The sequence below is a fragment of the Ictidomys tridecemlineatus genome, chromosome 5 (assembly GCF_052094955.1).
Source record: "Ictidomys tridecemlineatus isolate mIctTri1 chromosome 5, mIctTri1.hap1, whole genome shotgun sequence".
Lineage (NCBI taxonomy): Eukaryota > Metazoa > Chordata > Mammalia > Rodentia > Sciuridae > Ictidomys > Ictidomys tridecemlineatus.
The window spans coordinates 98,201,595-98,219,310 of NC_135481.1; the positions used below are offsets into that span (position 1 = coordinate 98,201,595).

The 17,716-nt window shown below is 40.3% G+C and overlaps 1 protein-coding gene across 22 annotated transcripts in view; it reads left to right on the forward strand.

The window, feature by feature from the left end:
* Ttll5 (tubulin tyrosine ligase like 5) overlaps nucleotides 1-17,716 on the forward strand; it is a 260,216-nt gene that overhangs the window by 54,933 nt on the left and 187,567 nt on the right. For all 22 annotated transcript variants that reach the window (XR_005729960.2, XM_040276119.2, XM_040276121.2 and 19 more), the window contains 2 exons: nucleotides 1,291-1,382; nucleotides 2,143-2,250. Coding sequence is in view for 21 of the 22 variants with exons in the window: in XM_040276119.2 (XP_040132053.1) it covers nucleotides 1,291-1,382; nucleotides 2,143-2,250 (200 nt within the window). In the remaining variant the exon portion in view is untranslated. The remainder of the gene's footprint in view (nucleotides 1-1,290; nucleotides 1,383-2,142; nucleotides 2,251-17,716) is intronic.

Here is a 17,716-nt window from a genome sequence, read left to right on the forward strand (position 1 = left end):
TAACCTCGAAAGAGGGGATGTATGACGGGATCAGAGATAAAGATTGTCCATTACTGTGTATTATTAGGGGGAAAGCACATTATGTGCAACTGAGTTTCTTGCATGAATATATCTGATAGCTAAAGCTATTTATTTTTGCTGGGGGTGAAAAAGAGAGAAGGATATGGACTACTTAACTATAGGGGGTGGGACTGTGGGTAGGTGATTTTTATTTTCTTTCTCTGTGTGCTTTTATGTATTTTCAAAAACAAATACTTATATGATCAGGAAAAAAATGGGAAAACAAGAGAAATGAGGACATCTCAGAAAAGATTATGGTAGAAGGGAGCACCAACACAACTGTGTGGAAATATTCTTTTTGCTTAGTTTTTCTTTCATGCTGATAATTTTTCCAAAAGGTGAAAAAACAGAAAAGAAATCCAAATAGTAATTTTCTGGGCAGACTGAAAGAAAGAAAGGAAGGCAGGTATCTGGATGTGCTGGAATAGGTGCTAAAGCTGTTGGGGCCGATCAGTATCCTGTGGCCAATGTTGGGGGTTGAAGATGTCATATCCTTCACCTGGGAAGATGAGCAGAGATGCAGTGAGGTGGGACCCGGGGTTGGGGGTGAGGGCAGTTGCAAAGCACACGTTCCAGGTTGCAGGACTCCGCAGTCTCCGTGGGAGTCTGTCCCATTTGTCATCATACACCGTATCAGTGGGATTCTTCATTGCTCTTACTGCCACACTAGTGCACTCTCCCTTCATGGTGCTTCGGAAGATAGGAAAGAGGCCCAGTCCACCACCAGAGAGGAGGAGCTTGCTTCACATGCCAAAGCATGTGTGGGGTGAGCTCATTAAAGTGCTGTGCTAGATTAGCTCATTAACCCCTCCCAACTCAGTTCTGGTCTGAAAATGGCACCCGGGGTGGTTTTGTCGACTCGAGTGAGATTCACTTCTAAGGCTGGGTTGTTAATCCATTTTTGTTAAATTATTGCAACCATTCTTAATTTTGCTTATATCTTTTCACATGTTTCTTCCACTCTTTCATGATGCATAATTGTTTGGTTAAGGAAGAGTTTGCCTTCTTTTCCCTTGCCCTTTTCAATAAGGGAAACTATATGCATTTTAATTTCCACTTAAGAAATTGGTACTTAAGGATACATAACAAAAAAGACTGAGAAAAATTAGGTGAGAAGAAATCAGTGTTTTTCTAAAAATTTCAAAGGACCAAGAAGGTTGGTCATAAAGAATCTTGTTTTACAGCTAGGCCTAGTTGCACATGTGACCTTGATTCATTACTTTATTTCAGTTGTGATGATCCAGAAGTAGAGGATTATGGGAACAAATGGAGCATGAGTGCTATGCTTAGATACCTGAAACAAGAAGGCAGAGATACAACTGGTGAGTACCAGATCTTTTCCCTTCCTGACTTATTCTTGTTTGTACAACTTTACCATGGCCTCTTGCCAGAAGTCCTACTCCTAACAGTAAATTGTATTGCTGAGATGTTCAGTGGGATGATTGTTCTTGGTTAGTCACAAGATTGGGGACAAGCTTTATGTAACTTCCATTTCCTTATCTTGTTTCTAGTTTGGAAGGCAACTTTCTACTTTAATCCTTTGTGAATTTGGAAGGATAAAGTCACTAAATTCAGCATTTTAATAAATTGCTTCCCTCAACATTGTCTCTGAGTTCAAATTTCTCTTAAGTTAACCCCTCATTTCTGTTGCTGAGTTGGAGAATGAATGGGCAGAGTAGAGTTTGAATATAAGGCTTAGAATCAAAGTGGGCCCTTTGCTGAGCCTTGAGCAGAATGGGAAGCACTGTGCTGAAGACATCGTCTCGGTCTATAAGAGGAAAGGCGGTAGGGGAGGAGTGGGAAGAGACAGAGCCTCCTTTTCCATTCTGTCTCTGTCTTCTGTCAAAGGAGGCTGCCTGAGTGTATCCCCAGACACTTCCATTCTTGACTGTGTCAACCTATTTATGGATATACCTGTCCCCGTCAGGCCCATTCTGAATATTGCTGCAGAGAGGTTTTTTTGTTTTGTTTTTTTTTAAATGAGCACACATGCTTTTCCAATTATATTGTGACCTGGAATGTGGTCCTGCTAGGAACCAGGTCTTTCTTCATTTTTACCTTTTTTTTTTTTTTCCCCCCCAGCATTGATGGCCCATGTGGAAGATCTGATCATTAAGACTATCATCTCTGCTGAGCTGGCTATTGCTACAGCTTGTAAAACCTTTGTCCCTCATCGAAGCAGTTGTTTTGGTAAGGAGCTCTGAAAGAGGCCTCTGTGTTTAGTGAAGAGGGTCCTGGGATGGGTTCTGGGGTAGAGAGCCTTAGTGATGTTTTGAGAGTGAGAGTTACTTGACACACTTTTCTCTCTAAGCTCAGGTAGTGTGTGCAGATTCTCCTAAGAGGCCAGTGGTGAGCTTAGTTGGAATTCCCCCAGGAGTAACTAGCTTTCTATGTGGGAAGCAGGCATTGGAACTGAAGTGTGGGTCTCTCTGTTGGTGCAGTCAGAAAAAGTCTGCAACGGACTGTACAGGAATCCAGCTCTAACAAATATATTCCAGAGCTCTTTGGCAGCCAGACTGGGAACTGTTCCAATATGCTCTGGCTGGTACCAGTGTGTGCTTTCTTCCATTTTCTGATGACTCCACCTTTTTTGTTTTAGTCTTCTTTCTAGTGGGTTCCTTTTCCTCCTCCTCTTCCTCCTCCTTCTCCTCCTGCTTTTTCTTCTTTCTCCTCCTCCCCCCTCTCCTTCTTCTTCACTCCCAAGCTGATTGCACAGAGAAGGAGAAATAAACAGTTCACTACCACCAAGTAAGGAAACCCCTTTCCTTCTGACCCACTAGCCATGATGGTAGCACTGAGGGTGCCTGTGTACATCTGCTTTCTTTGTGGATAGACACTTGTTAGTAATTGCCAGTGTTGATGTCTCTAAAGTCACATAAGCTTTCAGTAGACATGAGGCCTGGTTGGTAAGGTACACTAGGGTCACCAATAGGGAGGATGCTTAAGTGTGGTAAGGAATAGTACAACCAGTAAGGACGTAAGAGGCACAGCTTGCTTGTGAGGAGGCAGGGTAACAGAATAAAGGGGACAGAGGAGAGCAAGGAAAGGGGAAATCCTGGGGAATGATATTGCCAAATTACATTATATTGTATGTGTGTATGAATATGTAGTGACAAATCCCACCATTATGTATAACTCTTAATGCACCGATAAAAACACGGAGAAAAAGGAACATGGGCTTTAGAGACTGACAGCCTTAATTTTTTCTTAAATTTATTTTTATTTATTTATTTTTATTGGCACTGGGATTTCCTGGCCCTTTTTATTTTATATTTTGAGACAAAGTTTTGCCAAGTTACCAAGGCTGGCCTTGAGCTTATGATTGTCCTGCCTCAGCCCCTCAAGTCACTGGGATTTACAGGCATGTGGCACCATGCCCGGTAGTCTGATTGCCTTAATTTGAAATCTGTTTGCACCCCTTACTAGTTTGTTGATTTGCAGAAAGCTTTTCTAATCCTGCTTTCTGAACTCTGAAGTGGCAGCAGTGATGGCGTTTGTCTCCTTAGAGGATCACAAAGATCAAATGAGATGATGTATGCATAGTGCTTGGCATCGTGTCTGGCCCTTATGCTCTACTCAGTAAAAATTATTTTTAATTATTTTTTATAATTAGACATTATAAAAATATTCTTAATATCTTTAATGAATTATCATAATAGCCTGTACTCAAGAGGCACTAGAATAAAGGTACTGTTGAGACTCTGAATATAATCTGTAGATAGATTAGGACCTACAGTTGCACAGGGAAAAAAGAGGTTGTCATATCTTTTTAAAATGTATACCCAAGGTTGATGTCTTCTTAAATGGCTTCCAAAGCTATTTTACTAACTCTGCTAGTAAAATAGAAACTTGATATGACCTTTAAGTAAGTCTCTAAGGATCTGATCACAGCTGACTTTTCTAGAATTCTGTTTTCCCTGTTACACCTTATAACTCAGCATTTCCCTACTGTATCTCTTGAGCATAACAAGCTTTGGTGTCTCAGTTCTGCCCTCCAGCTAGAAAACCCTCCTGTCTGCCTTGCACATTGTCATTTTTAAGACTCGGCTCTACATTGCATCCTCTGGAAGCCTTGCTTAACGTAGCACCCACTTGTATTTCCTCCCCCATGCTGGTACGTGCCTGTATCATATTGTGATGTCTTGTTTACATGTATACTTCCTGGATGTCTCTGCGTTTATTCTTGAATTCTTTTTTTTTCTTTTTGTGGTGATAGGGATTGAACCCAGGTCCTTGTGCATGTGAGGCAAGCATTCTACCTGTATCTGTGCTGTATCCCCAGCCCTATTCTTGAATTCTTAATAGTCACCATGTCTCCCTTCCTATGTCATCCTATTTCTGTCAAGCCAAGTCTTTCACTATTTCCGTGGACCTCCGAGGACATTTGTACCCCTTTGCCTTTGCACCTGCTTTATCTGTTCTGTGGTTGGTCTGACTTTCTTATGTTACTTTATCTATTAGCTCATTGACATCTTTCAAGACAAACCCAGTTGTCACTCCTCTGCTAATCTTTTTCCTAACTCTGCTAGTCGAGGTTAGACTCTTCTTATCCTCTAACCTCAGCACTCTGTTCATAACTTTGCAGTAGCACCTGTATGTCATCGAGAGTCATCTTTGTGTTTATCTCTCCTACTGGACTGGCAGCTTCTTGAGAACAGTAACCCTCCATTGGTTTTCCCCTCCAGTGCTGAACCGCAACCCTTTTTCTTAGAAGATACGTGGAAGTGTCCATTGAATGAGTACTTGGTTCTAGCTTTAATTGCATTTTGGTGGGTTGACAGCAGGCTTCCCAATGTACCTGGTTTGGTGAGGGCCTAAAACACTTAGATTTTATCGCAATCTGTTTGAGGATGGGAGTGGAGTTATAGAATATAGCACCAACTTCCAAAATCTTAGATTGAAGTAATAAATAAGTTTCATTCTCCATCTACTTGGTTCTTATATGAGGATAAATTTCACATAGTTGTTGGTGTAAAACTGTTGTTTTAAGCAGTTAATCATGACAGCTTCTCTGTTTTATTATCTGATTAATTTTTGAAACCTTAGGAATTTATTACCTTACGTTAGTAGAACATTTTGATGTGAAAGAAGCAGTGACTTTCTCTGACTCAGTGAAATCCCCCAAGTCCATTTGATCGGCGTGGGTCTCCATTCCCCTTCCTACTCATGTTCAGTTTCTATAAACTAAGTGCATCTGGACTTTTTTAAGTTGTTGACTGTCTTCGTGGCTTTTGTGGTTCTAATTCCATTTCCTGTCAGCTCTGGGATTTTGTGTGCTTCATTAACGCCCCCTCCACCGTCAGATATGATTTTGTATACGTGTGTGTATTTGTGTCTCCTTGCTTCCCTCTGACTCTTAGCTTCCCTTGGGATTTAAGTTACAAGGAGTAAGCTTTTTATTTTTGTTTTTGTTTTGTTTTTCTTCTCTCTTTCATTTGTGTTAGAATAAACAGGAATTGAGAGCTTCCCAGAAGATTTTGGCTTAAACAGAGTGTTGGTGCTTTTAGAAGTAAATAGTCCGGAGATGGGGTTCCCTATACTCATTTAGTTGTTGTCCCTGACCTTCCATCTATGGATCTCTGCCAGGAGCACTCCATTACCATCCTGTTTCTGTCCTGTGGTTGTTTCTTGCCCCACCATCTGCGATGTCTGTTTCCAGGTACCTTCGATATTCCCATTCATTCTTTTATTTATATTTTTTGAATTTTTTCCCCCAGCTCTTGCTGTTTGAAGACGGCTCTTGCCGTCTTCAGCAGTGAATTACCATCAACAATTTGTCCCTGTCAAAACAAAATTTACGTGTTATGGTACATACATATACTTGCATTATATTGTCAGTGTTTATATATAGACTTAAATGTAGTCATTTAGTGCTTTTTCATAGATTGGTGCATCTAGAAAGACCTTAGAAAATAATTAGTTCAGATATAGAAATGGAGATCTTGAGAAATTAACATGTGCCTCAGGGTTTAGAGCTAGTACATGAAAGAATTTGAATGAAAGAGACTGAGCCTGAAGAACCAGGCTTCAGAAGTCACATTTTGGTAATCCTAGTATCTCGATCATGAAACTTCATTTAAACAATGTTTGATGCCCACCCCAACAAAACAGATTTTTGACAATTAACTTTCACTGCCTTCCAAGATGGCGAAAATATGCCACCATATGAAATAATACGCTTCAATAGCAACGTTTGAAATATGCTAAGGAACTTGGCACTGTGAGATAACTGACTATGAGAACAGCCTTTTTGACCAGTCGAAGAAAAACAGCCAAAAACAACAGCATGTTAGCTGTGCTCTAAAGATGTTGCTGCTGACAGTGGTTTTATCTTTGTGTGTGAAGATGCCTAAAATCATGTGCTGTGACCAAGTGGGATCATGTGGATCAGATGTGAGACCACTTAGGGAAATTATCAGCCTGGCCTTATTTTGATCAGAGACCATTGAGTTGTTAGCTCAGGGCCACCCATGCCCAGTACCTCTGTCTTTGCTGAATGAAATCTGGTTTGGCCTTTTGTTGATTCCTCAGGGTAAACTGAAATTTTAAAGGGAGCAGGCCCACAAACCAAGGAGTGAATGTGTAGTTCACGTTCTCCAGTAATGTAAACTACTTGACCTCCAACAGAATAAGAACGAAAGTCAAATGTTCACTTTTCAAGATAAGATTATCTTTTCCACTTTACCCCTTGGTCCTATTTAGTTAGGAAGGGAAGTTTACTGCAGAAGGGACTTAGTAGGTATGGGAAGTACCTGCTGTTTGTCAAGCAAACGAAGGTTATTTCCTTCAGTCCTCAACAGTATTGTTGGTCTTTATTACCAACCAGATACCATAAAACAAGGATTAAAAAAAAAAAGATTCAGGAAGGTTAAGGAAGTTATCCTAGGTCATGCAGCTAATAAATGGCAAAATGGAGTTTGAGAGCCAGGTCTCTCTGGCTCTTTCTCCACCCACATAAAGACAAGTTCTGATGAGCCTGCCACTTTTGGCATGCCTCATATCCTGGATTCTCCTCTGCTCTCTTGTAACTAAATCTCAGGAAAAATGACCTCATCCTTCCTAGCAGATCAGGCCTCTGAAAGGACGCTCTTACTGCTTTAGTCAGGAGTAACCTCTCCTAGATGGTCCTTTCAATCTGCCTTTGTATCTGGAAACCAGATACCGTATTGAATTATTGGACTAGTTAGTAAATTGGCTCTGGCCTTTTTGTTTTATTTAGTTCATTTTCCTGTGGAATCTTGGTCTGCATTTTTCCAAAACTCTCTTTGTGTGGACCCCATTATAATGATCTCTCTTCACTTTTTTTTCGCGGGGGGAGGGGGGGTGTGCCAGGTATTGAACTCAGAGCACTCTACCACTGAGCCATGTCCCTAGCTCTATTTTGTATTTTATTAGAGACAGGGTCTCAGTGAGTTGCTTAGCGCCTCACTAAATTGCTGAGGCTGGCTTTGAACTTGTGATCCTGAGCCTCTGGGATTACAGACATGCGCCACCGCCCGGCCTCCCTCTTCACTTTTAAACTCAAATCCAAAGCCAAGGTGAAAAAAATTTCCTTTATACAAAAGGATTTCAGTGACAGTGAGTACTGGCTAATGTCAGCACTTTCCATTGCCTCTGGGACTATAACTTCATCTGGGACTTTATTTCTGGGGAGGGTTAGTGGACTGTTTCCAAAATTAGTGGTGTGACATGTTTAATAATCTCTGAGGCCTTGGATGAACTATTTCTCCATCAGATCTTTTTTTCCTTTCCCTTCTAAGACCGTCTTTTACCAGTTTTTCCTTAATATATTTTTAATATGTAAAATTTTTAATGAGAATTTCTTTAATTTTCTTCATGATTAGTGGCATATATTATTCTCAGGCCATGTGGATCAGGTTATTTTGAGGGAATAGCTGTAAAATTACTGTTTTTCTCACAAATTGTGTGACTTTTTTCACTTAAGTCTTTCTTCTCTCTCTCTCTCTCTCTCTCTCTCTCTCTCTCTCTTCTTTTATTTGTTATTTCTTCTCTTTCTTTCTTTTATTTGTTATTTCTAATTGTTTCCTGTGTATTACTTACGGAGTGGGCAGCTTGGTATATAATGATAAATAAGACATCCCCCAGCCCTCAAGGGATGGGGAAGAGCAGACAGGAAATGATAAATGACAGAACAAGTAGTGGGACAGAACAAGCTGGAATACACAGCTCTGGACCCCATTACAAAGACCTCTCTTGACTTTTAGGAGAGCCACAAAAAGTCATCTCAAAAAGGGGGAATATGATAGTAAGAAACAGTGTCTCTACAGGATGTGGCATTTTTTGAAATGGTATACAGTGTGACTAGATTTGCCCATGGAATGGAGGTTTAGAAGATAAGCAGACTTATAAAGGACTGACAAGTTTTGTTCATCTGCAGGTAATAGGTAGTTTGAAAGCTTTTGAGCAGGGAATAATAAGATTATTTTGTTTTCTTTAATTTTTATCATAATTTGAACTGGAGCTCAAGATGACAGAGTTATAGTAGAGGGAGTAGTCTACAGCATTATAGCATTACTAGCATATCAGCATAACTAGCAGTGACCAATTTAAAAATTTTCAGGAACCAATCTGACATTAGTGTTTATTGCTGGACCAATTCACTATTTCAATGTGAAATTGATGTGTAGATTTTTTTTTTTTTTTTGTACTGGGGATTGGAACCAGGGGCACTTAGCCACTGAGCTAGTAGCCAACCCTTTTTATTTTTTGAAACAGGGTTTTGCTAAGTTGTTAGGGCTGTGCTAAGTTGCTGAGGCTGGCTTTGAACTTGTGATCCTCCTGCCTTAGCCTCCAAAGCCACTGGGATTATAGGCATGTGCCACCATACCCAGACAGATATGTTTTTTTAGAAAGGTAATTCTGATGGCCTTGAAGAGTAAACTGTAGCTGGGGAGAGACTAGTGCTAGGGAAAGGCCTTAGGAGGTGAGAGGTGTAGTAACTGTGTAGTGAACTTTCACTGGGTGACCAGGTGTTCCTACCCAGGATTACCCAGGAGAGAAGAAACAGAATGTATGCTCTCATAAATATCTCTGCACAAATATTTATAGCAGCTTTATTCATAATGGCCTATAATTGGAAATAACTCAAATAACTATCAAATGCTATTTAATGGATATAATGTGGTATGTCCATATTATAGAATACTACTCAGCAGTAAAAAGTAATGAATTATACTATTGACATGTGTAAATAAATCCGAAAAGCACAATGCTCAGTGAAATAAGCCAATCTCAAAAGGCTGTAATACTATTTTGATTCCATTTATTTGGCATTCTGGAAAAGGCCAAAAGTAGACAAAAATTAGATCAGTGGTTATTGGAGGACAAGGGAGGTGGGGATTGACTGCAGGGTGGCCCGAGGGAACTTTGGGATAAAATTGCTATGTCTTGACTGAGGTAGTGTTTAAGCACTGTATACATTTATCAAAACTCATCAAGCTCTTCACTTTAAAGGGGTGAATTTTACTGTATATAAATCATACTTCAATAAACCCGTTAAGACAAACAACAATGTAAATGAACCTCAAAAACGTGCTAAATTAAAGAAGTCAGACTCAGAAGAGTATATTCCATGTGATTCCATTTATAGGAAACTCTAGAACAGGCAAAACAAATCTGTGGTGAGAAAAATAAGAATTGTAGTTGTCGGGAGTAGGGGTAATAGGCAAGGTATATACCAGGAAAGGGCATGGGGACTCTTTCTGAGGTGAGGGAAATGTTCTGTGTGGGTTGATGGGACTGTGGGTTACATGGATGCATCCAGTTACCAAGACTCACTAAACTACCCCTTAAGCTCTGTGCACTTCATCATTGTAAGGTGTACCTTAGAAGGGATAGAGAAGATCTGATGGATTTAAGAGGAAGGATGATAAAGAGAAATGTGGCAACATGTTGGATTTGGGAGGAAGGAGAGTGTTTCTAGCTTTGGGGCCTGGTGAATGGGGTCACTTTTTTCAAAGATAGGAAACTAAACAATTTTGGGCAAAGATACCAGTGCTGATTTGCTGAGCGTGGAGTTCCTGTGGGATATCCTAGTGACAGTGTCTAGATGGATGTTGGAATTATGGATTTGGCATCCAGGAGACACTTGACTAAAGATAGTTAAATGTTATCATATCATTAATTGTAGCCGTGAGAATACATGAGCTTACCCAAGAAGAGAATAGAACTGAGCAGGACAGAGATCTGAGGATGCCAGAAGAGAAGGAATAAGAGGAGAATCAAAAGAGAGCAGTGTCCTGGAACCCAAGGGAGAAGAAAGTTCCTGTCAGTCGGAGGTGGTCGACACTTCCAGATGCTCGGGCTTTTTGGTGATCACAGTCAATTAGTGGACAGTGGAAGCAGAAGCAAATTTTTATGGGGTGGGGAGGGAATAGGCCCGAGAGTTCAGACAGCTAAGTGTAGGTTGCTATTTTAAGAAGCCGTGTTTAAAGCAATGGGGAGAAAGGGGTACAGATGTAAAGCAGAGGTGCAGAGAGGCAGCCTCTTAAACTGACCAGTCTCATTTTCAGGTTGCTTTGGTTTGGCCAGGGGCTGAAGGAAATTTTTCTTACCAAGGAAAATTGTCCTGGGGAAATAATTGAATAAGGTTGTAGCAACAGTCTTTGAAAATCATTGATCTGGGACCTGCGACCCACCGGCAGGTCAGGCCCAGCAACCTGCGGAGTGACAGAGCTGCCCCATGCGCCTGCAGGGCAGGTGGACCTGCCAGTGGGTCCACCAGTGCCCGCCCCCTCCCCCAGTGCCTGCAAGGTAGGCGGAACTGTGACCACTGGCAGATCAGGTCCAGCGGCCTGCTGAGGGGCGGAGCCGCCCCCTCCCCCCGCACCTGCAAGGTAGGTGGACCTGTGACCCACCAGCAGGTCAGGCCCAGCAACCTGCGGAGTGGCATAGCTGCCCCATGCGCCTGCAGGGTAGGCGGACCTGCGACCCACCAGCAGAACAGGTCCAGCGGCCTGCTGAGGGGCAGGCCCGCCCCCTCCCCCAGTGCCTGCAAGGTAGGCGGAACTGTGACCACCGGCAGATCAGGCCCAGCAGCCTGCTGAGGGGCGGAGCCGCCCCCTCCCCCCGCACCTGCAAGGTAGGCGGACCTGCGACCCACCGGCGGAACAGGCCCAGAGGCCTGCCAGCGTGGTAGACATGTCACCACAATTGGAGTAGGGGCAGAGCAGAGCTGCCACCCACGCCCGCAGGGTGGGCTGACCTGCGACCGACCGGCAGAGCAGACCTAGCGGCCTGCCAGCGTGGTAGACAGATCACCCCAATTGGAGGAGGATCACAGCCACTACCTGCCCTGCATGTGAGATTTTTCAACTATACAAGAGCAATATAAATAAATAGAGGGAAAATTTCAAAAACACAACAGTTTCACCAAGCAGAAAGAAACGCGAGCAGTATGAAAAGACAAGGAATGAAAGGACCACAAGCAATGCAGGTCAAGTCAACTCTTGAAGAGGTAATAGCTGCAACAGATGGAATGTCAGATAAAGAATTCAGGATATACATGCTTCAGATGATCTGGAGTCTCAAGGAAGACATGGGACAGCAAAATCAGACAATGAAAGATCACTTTGACAATGAATTACATAAACAAATCCAAGAAGCAAAAGATCAATTACACAGGGAGATAGAGGTAATAAAAAACAAACAAATAGAAATCCTAGAAATGCAGGAAGCAATAAACCAACTTAAAAACTCAATTGAGAATACTACCAGCAGAGTAGAACACTTAGAAGATAGAACATCAGACAGTGAAGACAAAGTATTTCAACTTGAAAAGAACATAGACAGCTCAGCAAGACTGTTAAGAAACCATGAGCAGAACATCCAAGAAAAATGGGATTACATAAAAAGACCAAACTTAAGAGTCATTGGGATACAGGAAGGCATAGAGGTCCAAACCAAAGGAATAAACAATCTATTCAATGAAATAATACGAGAAAACTTCCCAGACTTGAAGAATGAGACAGAATCCCAAATCCTAGAAGCCTACAGGACGCCGAATGTGCAAAATCATAAGAGATCCACACCTAGACACATTATAATCAAGATGCCCAACATACAGAATAAGGAGAGAATTTTAAAAGCTACAAGAGAAAGGAAGCAGATTACATTTAGGGGTAAACCAATCAGGATAACAGCTGATCTTTCAACACAGACTCTGAAAGCTAGAAGATCCTGAAATAACATATTTCAAACACTGAAAGAAAATGGGTTCCAACCAAGAATCGTGTATCCGGCGAAATTAAGCTTCAGGATGGAAGATGAAATTAAAACCTTCCACGATAAACAAAAGTTAAAAGAATTTGCAGCTAGAAAACCATCTCTTCAAAAAATCCTTGGCAAAACATTACAGGAAGAGGAAATGGAAAATAACAATGAAAACCAACAGTGGAAGGTAGGACAGTAAAGGGGGGAAAATAATCAAAGAGGAAAACAAATCAGGTTTAGTAACATTAATAAACAAATATGGCTGGAAGAACAAACCATATCTCAATAATAACCCTAAATGTTAATGGCTTAAACTCACCAATTAAGAGACACAGGCTAGTTGAATGGATCACAAAACAAGACCCAACAATATACTGCCTACAGGAGACGCATTTGATAGGAAAAGATATACATAGCCTGAAGGTGAAAGGTTGGGAAAAATCATATCACTCATATGGACTGCGGAAACAAGCAGGAGTGTCCATACTCATATCAAATAAAATAGATTTCAAGCCAAAGTTAATCAAAGGGATAAAGAGGGACACTACATACTGCTCAAGGGAACCATACACCAACAATCATATATGCCCCAAACAACGGTGCTGCTATGTTCATCAAGCAAACTTTTCTCAAGTTCAAGAGTCTAATAGAACACCATATAGTAATCATGGGAGACTTCAACACACCTCTCTCACCACTGGACAGATCTTCCAAACAAAAGTTGAATAAGGAAACTATAGATCTCAATAACACAATTAACAACCTAGTCTTAATTGACATATATAGAATATACCACCCAACATCAAGCAGTTACACTTTTTTCTCAGCAGCACATGGATCCTTCTCAAAAATAGATCATATATTATGTCACAGGGCAACTCTTAGACAATATAAAGGAGTAGAGATAATACCATGCATCTTATCTGATCATAATGGAATGAAACTGAAAATCAACGATAAAAAAAGGAAGGAAAAATCATGCATCACTTGGAGAATGAACAATAGGTTACTGAATGTTCAATGGGTTTTAGAAGACATCAAGGAGGAAATTAAAAAATTCTTAGTTAAATGAAAACACAGACACAACGTATTGGAATCTATGGGACACATTGAAAGCAGTTCTAAGAGGAAAATTCATTGCTTGGAGTTCATTCCTTAAAAAAAGAAAAAACCAACAAATAAGTGAACTCATACTTCATCTCAAAAATCCTAGAAAAAGAAGAGCAAAACAACAGCAAAAGAAGTAGAAGGGAAGAAATAATTAAAATCAGAGCTGAAATTAATGAAATCGAAACAAAAGAAACAATTGAAAAAATTGACAAAACTAAAAGTTGGTTCTTTGAAAAAATAAATAAAATCGACAGACCCTTAGCCATGCTAACGAAGAGAAGAAGAGAGAGAACTCAAATTACTAGCATACGGGATGAAAAAGGCAATATCACAACAGACACTTCAGAAATACAGAAGATAATCAGAAATTATTTTGAATACTTATACTCCAATAAAATAGAAGATAGTGAAGGCATTGATAAATTTCTTAAGTCATATGATCTGCCCAGATTGAGTCAGGAGGATATAGACAACCTAAACAGACCAATATCAATTGAGGAAATAGAAGAAACCATCAAAAGATTACCATCTAAGGAAAGCCCAGGACCGGATGGGTATACAGCAGAGTTTTATAAAACCTTTAAAGAGGAACTAATACCAATACTTTTCAAGCTATTTCAGGAAATAGAAAAAGAGGGAGAACTTCCAAATTCATTCTACGAGGCCAACATCACCCTGATTCCGAAACCAGACAAAGACACTTCAAAGAAAGAAAACTACAGACCAATATCTCTAATGAACCTAGATGCAAAAATCCTCAATAAAATTCTGGCGAATCAGATACAAAAACATATCAAAAAAATTGTGCACCATGATCAAGTAGGATTCATCCCTGGGATGCAAGGCTGGTTCAATATACGGAAATCAATAAATGTTATTCACCACATCAATAGACTTAAAAATAAGAACCATATGATCATCTCAATAGATGGGGAAAAAGCATTCGACAAAGTAAAGCATCCCTTTATGTTCAAAACTCTCGAAAAACTAGGGATAACAGGAACATACCTCAACATTGTAAAAGCAATCTATACTAAGCCTCAGGCTAGCATCATTCTTAATGGAGAAAAATTGAAGGCATTCCCTCTAAAATCTGGAACAAGACAGGGATGCCCTCTCTCACCACTTCTGTTCAACATAGTTCTGGAAACACTGGCCAGAGCAATTAGACGAAAGAAATTAAAGGCATAAAAATAGGAAAAGAAGAACTTAAATTATCACTATTTGCAGATGACATGATTCTATACCTAGCAGACCCAAAAGGGTCTACAAAGAAACTATTAGAGCTAATAAATGAATTCAGCAAAGTGGCAGGATATAAAATCAACACATAAATCAAAGACATTCCTGTATATCAGTGACAAATCCTCTGAAATGGAAATGAGGATAACCACCCCATTCACAATATCCTCAAAAATAATAAAATACTTGGGAATCAACCTAACAAAAGAGGTGAAAGACTTATAAAATGAAAACTAAAGAACTCTAAAGAGAGAAATTGAAGAAGATCTTAGAAGATGGAAAAATATACCTTGTTCATGGATAGGCAGAACTAACATCATCAAAATGGCGATATTACCAAAAGTTCTCTATAGGTTTAATGCAATGCCAATCAAAATCCCAATGGCATTTCTTGTAGAAATAGAGAAAAGCACTCATGAAATTCATATGGAAAAATAAAAGACCCAGAATAGCAAAAACAATGCTAAGCAGGAAGTGTGAATCAGGTAGTATAGCGATACCAGACTTCAAACTGTACTACAGAGCAATAGTAACAAAAACAGCATGGTACTGGTACCGAAACAGGAGGGTGGACCAATGGTACAGAATAGAGGACACAAAAACCAACCCACAAAACTACAACTTTCTTACATTTGATAAAGGGGCTAAAAGCATGCAATGGAGGAAGGATAGCATCTTCAATAAATGGTGCTGGGAAAACTGGAAATCCATATGCAACAAAATGAAACTGAATCCCTTTCTCTCGCCATGCACAGAAGTTAACTCAAAATGGATCAAGGAGCTTGATATCAAATCAGAGACACAGCATCTGATAGAAGAAAAAGTTGGCTACGACCTACATACTGTGGGGTCGGGCTCCAAATTCCTCAATAGGACACCCATAGCACAAGAGTTAACATCTAGAGTCAACAAATGGGACTTACTCAAACTAAAAAGTTTTTTCTCAGCAAAAGAAACAATAAGAGAGGTAAATAGGGAGCCTACATCCTGGGAACAAATCTTTACTCCTCACACTTCAGATAGAGCCCTAATATCCAGAGTATACAAAGAACTCAAAAAATTAGGCAATAAGATAACAAATAACCCAATCAACAAATGGGCCAAGGACCTGAACAGACACTTCTCAGAGGAGGACATACAATCAATCAACAAGTACATGAAAAAATGCTCACCATCTCTAGCAATTAGAGAAATGCAAATCAAAACCACCCTAAGATACCATCTCACTCCAGTAAGATTGGCAGCCATTAGGAAGTCAAACAACAACAAGTGCTGGCGAGGATGTGGGGAAAAGGGCACACTTGTACATTGCTGGTGGGACTGCAAAATGGTGAAGCCAATTTGGAAAGTAGTATGGAGATTCCTGGGAAAGCTGGGAATGGATCCACCATTTGACCCAGCTATCTATCGCCCTTCTCGGACTATTCCCTGAGGACCTTAAAAGAGCGCACAATAGGGATACGGGCACATCAATGATTATAGCGGCACAATTCACAATAGCTAGACTGTGGAACCAACCTAGATGCCCTTCAGTAGATGAATGGATAAAAAAAATGTGGCATCTATACACAATGGAGTATTATGCAGCATTAAGAAATGACAAAATCATAGAATTTGCAGGGAAATGGATGACATTAGAGCAGATTATGCTAAGTGAAGCTAGCCAAGCCCTAGAAAACAAATGCCAAATGTCTTCTTTGATATAAAGAGAGCAACTAAGAACAGAACAGGAGGGAAGAGCATGAGGAAAAGACTAACAGTAAACTAAGACGAATGGGGGGAGAGCAAGGGAGAGAGAAGGGAAAGCATATGGAAATAGTAGGAGACCTTCAATGATACACAAAATTATAAGAGGTTATGAGGGGCAAGGGGGAGGGAAAAAAAGGGAGAGAATTGAACAGCAGCAGAGAGGGAAGGTGGGAGGGGAGGGGAGGGGGGATAGTAGGGGATAGGAAAGGTAGCAGAATACAACAGTCACTAATATGCCATTATGTAAAAATGTGAGTATGTAACAGAAGTGATTCTGCAATCTGTATTTGGGGTAAAAATGGGAGTTCAAAACCCAATTGAGTCAAATGTATGAAAGATGGTATATCATGAGCTCTGTAATGCTTTGAACAATCAATAAAAAAAAAAAAAGAAAAGAAAATCATTGATCTGAACAGAGGAACAAAGAGAGGAACTATCAGCACAGGAAAAGCCTGGCTTGTCTGCACCCAATGACAGGGACACTTGGAAATCTCATCCTGGATACTGAATTTTTAAAATTCTAGACTCGGCTGTTTAAACACACAAAAATGAAAAGGTGAGGAAGCTTGCTGTTCTCAGCACCACCTTCTCTTTGCCTTTTAAAATCTTTAATATCCATGGAAAAGTCCAACCCTAGTTAACAGAACCCAGGCTCATGTTTTAAGCTGAGTTGTTTATTCAAGAGAGAAATCTGATACGCAGCTGTCTTCTGCCCCTTCCCTCTTCCCTGGCTTCAGCCTTTTAGGTGAGCTGAGCTTTGCACTGTGTCGCAGTGGTGCCCCATGGCCACCTGTGCTTCTTCCTCACTCTTCCGTGACTGATACAGGCATAGTTAGATATTTTAGTTTGGCACACTCCCCACACACAGTGTTTAGCACCAACAGGTTTTATTCACCGGAATGAAAATTAATTTAGCACTGTGAAGGGAGTTCTTTCTCTTTAGGCCATATTTTTTTTTCTTTCACTTCCCAAAATATTTGTTCTCAGTGTCTCCGCTGAGGTTCCTGTAATTTGCCTGTGATTTTGGGAAATGGTTAAGTAAATGTGGTGGTTGCTGAGTGCTCCCCTGGATTGTTAATCTAACTATGTCTTAATTTGTGGCTGATTCTACAAACCTGATTAATATATGCATTGATCATTATTTTCACTATGTTCTTCCTAATATGATTACTACTGCTGCTTTATGAAACAGTTTAATCCTGAACTAAATTCAGCTTTTAAAACTGAAGAGACTATTATTTTTTTGAATCAGACAGTGTGCTCTCCTGTTCATATAATGTCAACAAGGACTTCTAGATTGTACATACAGTCAAGTTTTTCCTTT